We start from the raw sequence: 14346 nt of genomic DNA, 5'->3' as shown, positions 1-14346 counted from the left end.
TTTATTACAATTCCTTCCACCTTGGTGATGAGAAAATGTAATACCATGTTCCTGCTCCATGTTCTCTTTCAACTCAGTGACTTAAGCTTGCAGACGATCTAACGGTTTGTCTACCTGAGCAAAATATTCTCGCTCTCTTTCTACCTTTACCTGAAACCCACAGTGCTCAAAACATCATCTGTATCAAACATCGCTGTGACAGACTTGAATAGCTCACTCGAAACAGGAACATATTTCACCCTCATACCAGGTTGAGGTGGCACACCACACAACATAAGATCAACAATAACAACAACAGCAGCAGCAGCAGCAGCAGCAGCACTGTAGGCTCAACACAGCAGACTGCTGATAAAAGGGGGTGGTCTGAGTTGCACAAGTTCCTCTCAGCTCAGCAGAACGGTGCCATCAGCTGTAGCATTTGTCTGTTCTCTCCTCTCTTCCACCCTCTCTCTTTCCCTCCCCCTTTCCCCTTCTTCCTATCCAGAAGACAGGAAGCTGTTTGTGGGAATGCTCGGCAAGCAGCAGAGCGAGGATGACGTCCGGCGGCTGTTCGAGACCTTCGGCCAGATCGAGGAGTGCACCGTCCTGCGAGGGCCTGATGGGGCCAGTAAGGGTCAGAGCCCACACACCTCCCACTCTTTCTTTTTTTGCCCTGTCTGGTCCCTCTTAATCCCCGTCTGTCTGTACACGTGCTGTCTCTCTTTCTCTTTCTGCTCTTTACATTTTTAGAGCCATGCTTCATCCACTGTGCACTCATCGACATCGTCTGCGATCCACTCTGCTCTCCTGAATAACTCATCCTCCCCTTCAGCCATTCTGTTTTTTCACCACCTCTTATGTGTCTCACTTGCATTTCTTTCATACCTCATTGTCACCGTGCTCCGACACCTCCTTCCTCCCACTTTCTTTTTCTCACTACTTTCTGTATTTCCCTTCCCTTTTTTGTTCACACTCTACCTCTCACTCCCTTTTTTTCTTTCCCTCCCAAACTTCTTCTTATGTTGTCTCCTCATCACAGCAGCTCCTCTCACCCTGGGCTTGTACTCAACAAATACATCACACAACACCTCGTTTTTCTGCTCACCCCTCTCCTCCTCCTCCTCCTCTTCCTGTTATCTGAAAAGCGGAGGGGTGTAATCATGTTTGTTTCCCACATTGCCGTCATCCCTCCCCGGAGACTCCATTGGACGATAATGTCCTACTGTAAATAAAGCAGCCAGACTCTGGGTTTTGCTGCTGTCACTCACTGTGCGGCAGATTTGCATGCATTCAGGAACAGCTTATGCATTCATGTCTGTGGCTCATGTGCTATTTAGTTAGTAGAGCGTGGTCAGATTAAAGATGGCTGTGAAATGTACGATGCAGGTGGGATTGTTCTGAGAGTGCGAGAGGCTCCCCAATCATCCTTTGATGGATCCCTGTCTCACAGCCATATTTGGAGGAATAACGCCAATGATATTGCTTAGAACCTCTATCTGTCTTTCTCTGTGTTGACTGTGATTTATTCTCCTATATGAGGCACGTGAATGTGTGAAAAGAATGTGTGGGAGGGCAAGGGAAAGGGGCTGGTGCGAGCCTTCTGAGTATATCAAAGAGAATGGCTGGCTATACTGAACCACACGCCTATCTGTGTCTGCATCTGTTCCTCTCACTGTTAATCCTGGGTCTATTGCTTTGCGTCACCCCACCGGCCCACCACCTTTCTTTCTCCCTGGCTTGTTTCCTCTTTCGCCGTCTCTCTCTCTGCTTCTCCAGCTCCCTCTCTTCCTGTCTGCTCAGATGCCTCAAGCTGATTGACAGCACATAAAATGAAATAAGGCCGGTGCTGCTGTGTCAGACAGGAGCTAGTTTTCTCCCTCATTCGCGCTTTCACTCCTTTTCACCCTCCTGCTCCCCACACCTCAACTCTTTTTCTTTCTCCTTTCTTCACATGCCATACATTTCCTGTGTTGGTATTTGTCTCTATTACCGGCTTGATCATACCCTTTTCTTCAAGTTTCACTGCCACGAATGGAAAACTGTGGAGCAATGTTAACTATGAGTGCAACCACGAGACAAAGGTCTCATATATACGTATCTGGTCCTATCACTCACTGTGCAACAGTCCTACGCAATCATTACGGGATGTTACGGCAAATTATTTTGCCAGCCGCTTCGCTCGGGATGAGGTCCCCGTAATTTGAATGAGACAGACCTTGAAATTGACAGTGCTATCTGTTCCATGATGGAGGCTTTGTCCCCTGTTGATGTAAATTTATGCTACTCAGAGGCTTTTCAGCACCCCTCTTCACCCAATAAAAAGGCCGAGAAGTTTAACATCCATCTCTCTTTGGCGCTGCTCCTCAAAGTACTTTCAAAGTGCAACACTTGCTGCCAGAGTTGAATAGAGCCCCGAATTGTCAGGAATAATAGAGAGATGGCTTTTAGGTCTATAATTAAGTTGTGTTATAAATGTCACCCATCCAGTGGGATGGAATTCATGCATACATATTATTACCCCGGGAATTCAAAAGGCTGCGCAGATCCTCTCGCTTGAAAGCAATACAATCTCTCTTTTTCCTTTTTCCCAACTCATTCTGAGCCATCAAATTCAAAAACTCAAATGTGCACTATAATTTATGAGGCTGTAGCACTTCCAATTCTTTTGAGATGTTGTGCTCTGTGTCCCTTGACTTTAAAAAATTTTTTTTTTTTTTAGGGCAGGAGATGTAAGGCTACAGCACTGTTTCTTGATGGAGAAATTTGAGGACATGTATGCTGGACATGCCCTTTCGAATGTCTTTTTGGTTGGGCTGAGCTGCTGGGGTCACTGGGATCCTGGACACTATCTGATAGCCTTGATACTGAACCAACAGCAAGCTATCTCGCCTTACAAAACCAAAAGGCTGGGCGAGAACAAACTGCCCCTTATTATTTTCAACTACAAAGGTTAAATGCATTTGTTCCTTCAAAGACAGAGTTGCAGTAAAATGGCACACAGCGGGCTGATGCATTTCACTTGAACAAATGAAGACCTTTCCTGCTTCTACCTGGAGGGGCGTTCAAGTAAAGTAAAAGGGTGCTAGAGTGCTGTAAATCAAAGGCTTCTTTGACTTATCTGTTTGCCTCTGTAGATCTATACAGCTTTGAGGACATTTGACAGCACAGAAAACACACAGCCTTTACTACTCGCCACATTTCGCACACAACAGTTTCATCTACTTACCATTTATTGTGTGGCAGGAATGTGGGTGGAAAGCCTCAGGTAAAGGTGGAAATTGTCCTCCACTGATTGTGCACATACTGCATGTCCTTCAGTTCATTTTTTTTTTTTTTTTTTTGATTTTGTAGAGAAATTACTAATTTGTATGTCAGGGAAGCAAATCTGACGCCTGAGATGTAGAAGTTAATGGATCGCTGCCAAAAACAGAGCATCTCCTGAGCCTACCTATCAGTGTTTGTAATTTAAATTAATCATCACGACTCCTCTGGGAATGCAGAGTGAATAAATGTATATGAACACATGTAACCGTTTTAAATAGGTATCAGCAGTTCTCAAGAAACCAGGGATTGAACACGATTAATGAAAAGGGGGCAGAATAAATCCACGAGTTTGTTAATTAGGTATCTCTTGACTTAACACATGAGCTACCTGAAGGCAAGGATAAGAATAGGACATAACAGAATACCTCGTGCAGTCTATGACGACCATAAAGCTTAGAGAAATAGCTCCTGTTTAATTTAATGGCTTTTGGAAAATTACCACATTTCGGTTCCACTGTAATTCAGTTCACTAGTTTCCTCTTTATGTTACAGTAGTTTGGAGCCTGTCCTAACCTACACACTGATACACTATTTAATCATGTGGTTAGGATATGTACGCTTCAAAAACAAATATTGTGCATTACTATTATCTACTTGAATCATTTTTTTATATCATGTGAAATGTTAATGCAACAAGGTTCCAATACACTGCTGCCAACACCAGCTCCCTTGTCTTCCGGCCAACTTTTTATGTTGACTTTTCCTTTTGTGCAATAACTACACAACAGATTTAAGATGATTTGAATGCCCCTTGAGCAAAGCCCCCCTCCATCTGAAATTACATGCGAGCAAAGATTCGGTTAGATAGGCAGATTATAATACTATGCCTTTGTCATCATAATCTCTTTTATGAGTGACTGCACACAAATCATAATGTGTAAATATTAAACAGATTAATAATCACAAACAAGTCAGGATAGTAAATGCCTTGGCTCCATGCTCCAAAGTGGAGGGGGTGGAATTAGAAATGGGCAAGGGACAGGATGTTCCATGCAGCTAATGCCTTCACCACAATTAGACTGATTTATTCAGAGTTATGCGCTGAACACACAAATGGCAGAATATATTTACAAACCAGATAACATGAAAACAATGGTAATGAATGGTGTTTCTCCCCCCCCATTTTCAAGGCCACATCCCTGATGCTGTCCCCCTCCCTTCTATTTCTCTCTTTCTCTGTGCATACAGGCTGTGCCTTTGTGAAGTTCTCCAGCCACGCAGAGGCGCAGGCCGCCATCAACAGCTTGCATGGTGGACAGACTATGCCTGTAAGTAACGCACTTTTAATACATACTCATAACACGGGTTGTCCTAAATAACAGAATTAACTTTCAAGTTTAATTTGTTTTAGCATAATTGCCAGCAAGTGCTTTTACACTTCATAGAGAAATGTTGTGCGAGTGATGCGATGTCAGTTGGTTGTCTATTTATGCCAGCTGTTTTGCCTGAGCTGCCAGCTCTGTAAGATGTTTGAGGTAGACTGAGATAAAGTTTACAACAAAGATAGGTGGACTTTTTGATTCTGTTTTCTGCCCTGCCAAGAGAAAGACAAAGACCAAGTCTTCCTTTAAAGTTTTCTTTTCCACATGCACATGCCCACTGGAGGGTATATGCTTCTTTTTGAAATTCAATACTGAATGTTTTTGTCTTTTTTATGTCTGGAAGCACAGTCATGCATTTAAGACCAAAACATACACACAAAAGATACCTATTAGCTATGTATCTCCGTGTAGTACAGTGGAACATGTATTATTTATATATTTTATACTATACATATGTGTATACAGTCACCACAGTGACTCTTTTCAAAGCACATCAGCAGTCCACAGTCTCACATACATTCTCGCTGTGTGTTATCACACACAAAAGATTCCCACAGTCAGCATCCGCCACCTTACAGAGCACAGCTGCATACTCTGTATCTCTGTCTTTTCACTCAGTATCCATTTCCTTCTCCTGCTATTCAAGCTACCTTTTCAGCAGACTAATTGAGTATTTACATTCACGGCCTTATAAGATATGATTACTGAGCACTGCACATGAATCCTTGAATGTGTCCTCAGAAGACGTTGCACTGCTTATATCAATATGCTATTTACATATTACAGATGAAACTGAAGGAAAGACACAGGTGGAATGTTGGAAATAGAAAAATGAGGAACTGCGCAGATATAGTGCAAGCAATGTATAAGATGATCCTGTAGGTATCACTTGCTATTCAAAGAAACAGCACAGAATGCATTTTGCTCAAATTCTAGTCTATAAATAGAAAGAACTAAATTTCATTTGGAACAACTAGTGAATAATTATTACTTTATTCAATTACCACTCTTATAATTGAATGCAGGAAGTTATGGTTGCATTGCGCTTTGGTTTTACACTCGCTTATCAAAGTGTTGTTTAGTGGGGGAGAAAGACTCTTAAACAAACTCATGGAGAGCCTTTGGCTCATCTGGATCTTTTAGCTAAAGTGTTAGCTAACAATTGCTCTACTTTTATGTCCAGAAGACACAGACCATCAGATTGGAATTCGACACTTATTAACTTTAAAAGGAGTATTCATTATCATAAGAGTACTTATGTTCACCTGCTTCTGAAAAACAATATCAGAATGAGAAAGAGTGAAAGTGAAATAAGACATAGGAAACAAACAAAAAAAATGTATTGCATTGTTTCTTCTTGTTCTGAACATAGTTAAAGGATCTGTCTTGTTCTTGTCTCCCAGTTGCAGTACAGTATCATATCATTTTCAGAAGAGAATTTTCCTCAACTGTCTCAACCGTATCAAAAACTTTTTATCTTTTTATCACAAACTGTACTATCAAAACTGCACCGACAATTCTTGTGGCAGCGTCCTATAGGCTTATTTGCAGTTTATATAAAAAAACTGAAAATGATATGATACTGTACTGCAACTGGGAGACAAGAGCAAGACAGAGCCTTTAACTATGTTCCAAACAAGAACAAACTAAAGCTTGGATGACCATTTTCTGATTCCTTGTGAATTAAAATGTCTCTCTCTACATGGTGAAATAGTCCTCTGTCAAAAGTTAATAGTTTGAACAGCTCTCTTAACCTGTCCCTGAAAACTGAAATTAGTGTGAAATTAGTGGCTTTACACTCTGAGACAGTGTGTCATCTTCAAGGTGAAGCAATTTAACTGGTTGAGCTGTAACTATGAGCTATGTGAGAGATTATTTCAGAAATGGTGTCAAATTTTTTTGACACTTCATATGCTGTTTAGGCAATTTATGCGAATGGCCAGACAGACAGTTTTAGAATTTTTAGTTCAAGATATAAATGTGTGTCATCAGCATAAGAATGATAAAGACAGAGTTTTTGTTTGATACGTTAAAGTAGAATTACGCATGAATACTGTAATGCAAATAAAAAATGAAATTAAAAATAAATTAATTATATAAAAATTAGAAAATGAAACATATTTTGACTAAGGACAAGTGCAGAGCATGGTTATATGGAGTACAAGCTTTACAACCAACAATAAATGTAACCACTGGCCAGAGTGCAATAGAGAGTAAGCACAAACATTGGTGGGGACATGTAAAGGGCTTCATACATGTCACAGCCTCTTCTAGCAACATGTGAGAAATAACTTGAAAACAGCTCATAACTGACAAATTATTAACAGTGAAAGTTTGGCCGCTGTCAGGGGACTCATTTTTGTTAAAGAATATTAAACATTTAAAACACTTGAAAACACTTATCAAGGGAGGCTTCATTATAGTGACTAGAGGGGAGGTTAACAAGGAAGTCAATAATATTGAAAAGCACCCTAGAGTTAGGATGGATCTTCAAAATGAGGTCAGATTAATAAGCCGCTTTTGCTTCCTTAACTGCTTCCTGATATTTCAGCATTAAGTCTTTCATAACATTGTGGGACACTAGCGGTTTATCAGCCTCCCATTAACGTTTGGCTTCTCTACATCCATAGCCTGGGTATCACCTGCGCAAGACTGGGGTATTTATCTTAATATGTTGTGGAATAATGTTATGCTGTAAACACTAGTTATATTGCTGTTCAGCCAAACTGTAAATCAGATTGCGTACGAATCACAGAACGGGTGTCTGTTGTCATGGCTGTGGTACAGACACATATTGACCATTACACTGAAGCACACAGCATGTTGACACACACAGACCTCACATGCAATGCAAAAGAACAATGAAAGAAACACAAGTCATTGGAGTGCACTGCATTACACAACAGATGTGTGCTTAAATGTGGTGTAGAATATAGTTTAGCTGTAAGTGTACAAGGATTTGAAGAATGTAGGTAATGGTGTGTTGGTCTAGCTTGATATACAGTAGTTATGAGATGTATGAAATAGCATTAGTTCGTGCTGATTTGTTTAGTTGAAGAATGAGGCCACCAAACCTGTAATTCTTGTCAAACTGCAGTTAATTACAAATTGGATATGCTTCTGTCAGGCTTGAACAAGGCCACCAAAAAGGCTTAAGTAAAAGAAATGATGAATTACGAAGCATCTCGCTGCCAGTGCTGGGGGTGTGTTGAGTACTGCACAGCTGGACACACACATGAGCACACACTCTTTCTGGCAGACATCCGCACCTTCACACACTTCACTGATGTTCTGCAATAAATATTTACGGACGCTTCCTGGCAGCCAGATAGTGTCCTGGAAGCCAGATGTAATTTACGCATCTTTTTGATGCCACCTCATTTTGCATTACATTGAAGTAGTGAGGGAGGGAAATAAGTGGTAGAGTCGGTTTAACTTTGTGTATGGTTGTTGTGCTCAGTAGAGGCCAAACTTTTTGGCATGTAAACCGCAAGGGTCAAAATTTAATAAGCAGCGGGCCACGAGCCAAACAATAATCATGTTGCACACTGATCATGCACAATTACTGACATTTGATTATAATCAAGATATTTACCTTCTACTTAAAATATCTTGTTGACTCAATCAATAGAATATGTTTACATCCAGATGATTTACATAATTAGAGTCCTGTGAGGCTGTTTTTTTTTTTTTTTGCTTACTTGTACAGATCAAAATTTGGCTCATGCAGACTACTTTTGCACACTTGCGCGTGTTTGTCTTTCTGTAGTTAAGGCACAGTCACATTAGGGTGGGTCACTAAGCCACCTGAGGTCTGCTGCAGACGAACTGTCCAAGGCAACATATGGAGCCCCAAACAGACCTGGGGCAGATCATGAGCCATCCAAAAGTTCATTAATAATCTATATTATCCATATCTCTCTCCCTCTATCTCTGCACCTGTTATCCTCTTCTCTCCAAATCCAACTTCCTCTCAGATTAATAGGCAAGGTGGCCATTAGTATCCAACTAAGGCTTTGGTACCGATGGGGGATGCAGTTAATTTGGATAATATCACTGCCACATGTCGTCAACAACAGACTAACAGGAGGCAGGATTCAGCGAGTGGGCTGCTCTGCTCACTGCCTGCTGCCAGCTGTGAGGTCTGGATGAACCTTGAACAAAGAGTTGTCTCTCACTCCCTGTCTGTCTCTCTCTCCCTCTTAATGTTCTCTCTACAGCATCTGTGTTACCTGGCACACACATACATGCCATAAATAATACCTCCACCAAAATACGCTGGCCCAAAATGAAAGGCTTTAATGAAGCTTAAGGGCAAGGGACGCCACCAAAGGGCACGCGCTGATAGAACGGGTCATAGCTTTAATTGATGTTTATTGCAGATTTTAGGTGCTTCCAAAATTAACTTAAAAGGTGATTGGCTGCAGAACAGGCACTCTCACTGGTTCAGCTGTTGCATTACAGTAAGGCTGCAGAGGCACAGGTGGCAAAACTTCAAATGGCAAAGCCGAGGGCAGGCAGACAGCACCCAGCAAATTGCAGACATTGTCATGTTCGGTGTCACAGCGTGGCTGACAGGGCCTGTGGAGCCTGCCGGTGTTGGCAGCAACAAGAGCGTGCATGTGTGTGATACTATAGTTCTGGATTAATGAGAGATAAGACCGAGCCGGAGAGCACTGTCAATGTAATACACAAGTCATGAAACGCCACACAAAACCATTGTAGAACCTCGGCAGGCTTGTAGCTGACACAGTACGTGGAGTTTTCTTTTTTGTGCTCCTCACATATGGCAGCGAAAACCGTTATTTATGGACAAAATGTAGTTTTACACGCCGAGCAAAAATACCACTATGAATGAAAGTAACTCTTCTTCTGTGTCTTTTGGCTTGATGAAGTGTGCTCAGCAGCTGCAGCAGTATGTGGTGGACAGCAAGGCCAGACCAAGACAGCATCATCCACTGCTAATGAGAGACAGTCCTCCCATGAGGCTAGCAGAGATGTAGCAAGGTTCAGAGAGTTGAATACCAAGCCCACAGCAGTTTCATCCAATTACCAAATAAACTTGTTATGGTGTATTCAATTAATTTCTTACAGATTCTCAATTAGCACTTTTAGAATCTTTATGTCCATAGAAAGCTGGAAGTTTCATTGGTTATTTAAAAGTAGCTGCTATGTGTCTACTGAATGAGGGGAAAAGAAGGTTCCTGGCACATTAGTGGCGGATCATTACTATGCTTTTTGAAATGACACAATTTCCCTTCATTGAGTGCGTTGTTGTATTGCTGTAAGCCTCTGTAGAGGATGGAAGATGAGTGTGTGTTTACCCGTTGGTAGACATTTAACACCAATGTCTTTCTATCACAGTAATACAGAGATAAAAGAATAATGCTGTTTCACTGGTGTAGTTGAGTTCTAATCCCTCAATTACCGTTGTGTATTTTTCCGTCTACACATTTTGTGGCCTATACAAAATCCAATATGGGAGATTTTCACAAGTCAAGTGTGTTGTTCAAGAAATTAGATTAGTTTTTGAACCCGTGACAAATTCCTTAGTTGTAACTGTCAAAAGTGAAGGCTCCCTGTTGGCCCTTATCAAATTCAGCGAATTCATTTTCTCTCCAGGTATAGGAGTCATGCCGGTGGAGGTTATTATTCTGTTTGTTTGTCAGCTTGTGATTTTCTGCTACCGGTGAGGAGTGGCTGTTTTGCATCCAGTGCCTGTTGTCTGCTGCCACCTGTTCCTTCATTACCTGGCCACATATTACTCTTTCTCTATGTGCATAGAAACTCTTGATCCGTGAGGGGGATCAAACTCTGAAATCTGCCTTCTCCGATTAGACCGTGGATCTCGTCAGAATACATCTGCTCGAGATGTAAGGATATGAAATTTTCCTATTCAGGGGTGAGGATTTCTTTTTTCGTTTTCTATTTTTTTTTTTTTTTTTTTTTTTAGAGGGGATAGTTTATGTAATGAAAGTCAGAAATGCTCGGCTCTGACATGAGTGGCAGTGCTGACAACACCTACAGAGGCTGTTGTAGCGCTTTAGTGCTGCTGCCAAGACTTTTCAGAGTAGACACTGCAGACTGGGTCTCCTCCCGCGCTGTCGTCTACAGCAGAGCACTCTGCTGGGAGAAGCCAGACCACGCCAGACTCGCCTCACAGTCTGGCCTGGTCTGGCTCAAGTCACGGTGCAGTGAGTACAGGCAGCCTCAGGCTTTCACCGTCCTGATGCTCACAATGCATTCTTCATGAGGTATTAAATGAATATAAGAATACACAGATACACAAAGCAGAAAATGAATGTGATCTAAATGCCAGGCCCCCGTGCTGTGTGCAGGCTTCAGCTGCAACGCTGGAGGAAGATGTTTGCTCAGTGCCAGCCTCATTAAATCCAACAGCCCAGTCCGTTCAACTGGCCCACAAAGTTGAAAAAGAACTGAAAAAGGTCAGGAGGTGGGATGAAATGAAATTAGAAAGGGAAAAAACCGTGCCGTTAAAGCCACCACGTGAGAGTATTGATTTAACTAATTGAAATGGCACCAAGGGAGAAACACCAGATGGGTCTCCTCTGGCCTGAGGTGGGGTGCTGGCTGGCTCTGATAGGATCCCATCTGAGACGCACTGTCCCTGGGGTGCATGCTGATGCCTTCCTTCATTCCCCAGCCTCTTTCTCACAGTTATCTACAGCCAACACATTCTCTTGCTTGCGTTAATAGAATGTTTCCAAGACACATTTTCACATGGGTTAGTCAAATACTGTGCAAAAAACTCACAAGCAGCACCTGCGTTTTTTTTTTTTTTTTTTTGCATTTAGTACATGCACATGTGTTTTTTTCATACAGAATATGACTCACTGGCGCTGAGGGGAAGATAAGGCTTAAGAATATGGTGACTGATGTTTAAGTGTTGTAATAATAATAATATTAAAATCCACAATCAATGCCAGGTGTAGGCAGGATAAATATATGACTAACTAAACTATGTTTTATGTAAAGATTGCTGCAGCAGCCATGACTAACCAAAGCCCAAAGCACAAGACCACCCTGGCAAACTGCCCTCTGAATGGCACTATCGCTTAGCTTTTCCTGTTTAAAATTTCATGAGGGGCTTGCAAAAATAGGACACACTTTTTTTTTGCATGAATTACTATGAAATAGCATTAAGTAAGGCTGAACTACACTAAGACAGAGACTGTGCTTGTTCTGTGGCTGAATACACGCTCTTTCGGTGCCTTGCGAAATTCAGCTTCACAGGGCACAAGTTTGTTTGTTTCTCTGATTTTCTGTTTGGATAGCTCTGCTTTAGTAATGTGCCATCTTTAAATAGCACTCAAGCTTATACTTGGACCTGTAGAGCAGTTTAGTCTGGCTTCGTCAATTTCCATTTCTCATCCACTGAGGCACATACACTTGTGCACAAGAACGCACAAGTACAAGTACGCACCATCGGTCGCACTGGTCAGCCTCACTGTCACTGTGTCTCTTGCAGTTCTGTCACATTTCTGATTTCTAAACCCAAAGAAAATATGGAAATCTCAATCAAAGCCTGAATTTGTACCGACCCTGTCAGGATGAGAGACTTGTGAGAGATGGATCCAAGTTGTGATTATGGAGTCCTTTTCTCCCCTTGTCTTTGCTTTTTATGATCTTACTAATCATATCCTGACTGCCCCCTGGCTGCCTGTGTCCTTCTGTCCTGGTGGTTCTCCGTGCTCTTTCCCAGCATGCACTGCCTGTAATTAAATAGGAGCCTGGTCCTCTTGACAGTGTCTGTGACTGCTTTCTCTGCCTGGCAGCCTCCTCATCCTCACTTTCTCCCCCTGTATCTATCGCTCTGTCTCTCACTCACACACAGACACTCTCCCTCCCTCTCTCCTTGCCTGGATGTCACATGAGGAACTGACTCTGGTCTCTGTCTCTCAAATGATTTAATTGGATGCAAACTCAGGAGCACGGACATCAATACGGAACTATATCTGCCATAAGGCAGAGCCATTAGTCAATACTTCGCCCTCCACATGCCGAAGGCTTTTGTCAGACCTAATTACCCAGCACTGTATTCAGCGGAGCTTCACCAGTGGGGGACTGGGACTCCTGTGGGATCTGGTTAGGATCACAGTTCATTCCCAGTGTATACAGTGGAGTTAGAAAGTTCACAAAAGCAAATATCACTCACTATTCTCTTCCATTTAATGCTGACAGCTAAGTGACTGCAGTGATGTGCATATTCAGTTCCACTGGCTTTCACGGCTTAGAAATACTGCGTCTTGAAGGCTGAAGTGCTCAATGTACACTGGACATCAGATGACAGAAATGAATGACTTACCACGGCTTCTTCTTTGCCGTGATGCAAAGAATCCGTTTTTTGTTTTTTAATAAAAGAAGGCTGACGCACTGATACACGCTCTACATCTTTTCATTATGTAGCCAACATTTTGTTGTAGGTCATTTCCCAAGGGAAACACACATTGTGAGAAAGCTATTTTCAACCACACAATAAAATATGCAAATATAATGCATGCATCTGGCAACCTTGTTTCTAAAGGGTCTGTATTTGGGTTATGGTCCGATTGATAGTGTTCAATACCTTCATATATCTGCACACTACCAGTTAAAGCATCTCATATTAACCAGAGCAACAGACTTGTCAAATGTATATAACAATGTCAGTCAGCGACATCAGTAATGACGCTTTCCATTAGCTTTAGGGAATTCATGAGAGCTTCTCAGACTGCTATAGTTACAGAATATGTGTTATTGTCTTGCTGTGTTTTTTTTTTTTTTACAGTTTTATCAGTGGAGTACTGTTTACTCAGTCTGAAGAAGTCCACAGACAGTTTTGGCTAACAAACACCAGCTCATTAGCTGGTTGGCTGAAATGGAAGGTGCAATCTCCCAAACTGCTGATTGAAACTAGTCATGGCAGTTACAAAAGATCATATTATTAGTTGTCCTACTTTGTTCAAACTCTGGCAGCCCAAAATATTTTTTTGGACTTATTATATTTGGACTCTTTTCTTTTTCTTGTTTGTTTGTTTTATGTTTATTTGCTTTTTTTAATCTCCAGGCAGCCACTGAAAACGCATGATTATACACTGTAAAGTGTCCACTAAAGAATTTTTATGAAGATCCACATCAAAAGGGAAAACCTATCTACAAAACCCAGTGTAAATGTGGAGGTTTAGTTGCACAGTTACTAACCTTGTAAATATGTGTCCTTCCAGGGTGCCTCGTCCAGTCTGGTGGTCAAGTTTGCAGACACCGATAAGGAGAGGACCCTGCGTAGGATGCACCAGATGGCGGGCCAGCTCGGCATCTTCAGTCCCATGACCATCCAGTTTGGGGCCTATGGCGCCTACTCTCATGCTGTAAGTCTCAGCCCGGCGGGGGAGGAGACGGTGAGCTTTAAAAAAGAAAACAAAAACTGTTGTGATTTGAGGTTTGAATTCACGATCTCTCCCACTAGGCATGTGACACTCCCAGAGAACAACTCCTCAAGCGACTCGCACTATTAAATGGCTGCTAGAACCCGAATTTACATAGGCTTTACTGAAAATGCTGCGCTGCTTTTTATATTGTGTCTTTTTATCCCTTCATTTGTCCACGGAAGCTGCTTATCATCTATGCTCAGCACTAGACTCTTTTGCTTTCATACAGTTGCAAGCATCCACTTCATATTCACTTTCCATTCCCACATTTCCTGACTTGGTGTGTTAATTTA

General features: G+C 41.9%; 1 protein-coding gene across 12 annotated transcripts in view; it reads left to right on the top strand.

Moving 5' to 3' along the window:
• The window catches only part of celf6 (CUGBP Elav-like family member 6), a 126606-nt gene that overhangs the window by 100478 nt on the left and 11782 nt on the right, over positions 1-14346 (top strand). For 11 of the 12 annotated variants that reach the window (XM_041056264.1, XM_041056195.1, XM_041056633.1 and 8 more), the window contains 3 exons: positions 485-613; positions 4492-4571; positions 13850-13993. In XM_041056264.1, coding sequence (XP_040912198.1) covers positions 485-613; positions 4492-4571; positions 13850-13993 — 353 coding nt within the window. The remainder of the gene's footprint in view (positions 1-484; positions 614-4491; positions 4572-13849; positions 13994-14346) is intronic. The other variant, XM_041055878.1, reaches the window with a different exon arrangement.

Source organism: Toxotes jaculatrix, chromosome 1 (assembly GCF_017976425.1).
Source record: "Toxotes jaculatrix isolate fToxJac2 chromosome 1, fToxJac2.pri, whole genome shotgun sequence".
Classification (NCBI taxonomy): Eukaryota; Metazoa; Chordata; class Actinopteri; family Toxotidae; genus Toxotes; species Toxotes jaculatrix.
Note: the sequence above shows the minus strand (reverse complement) of the source record. Positions and strands in the feature narration are given on the sequence as shown.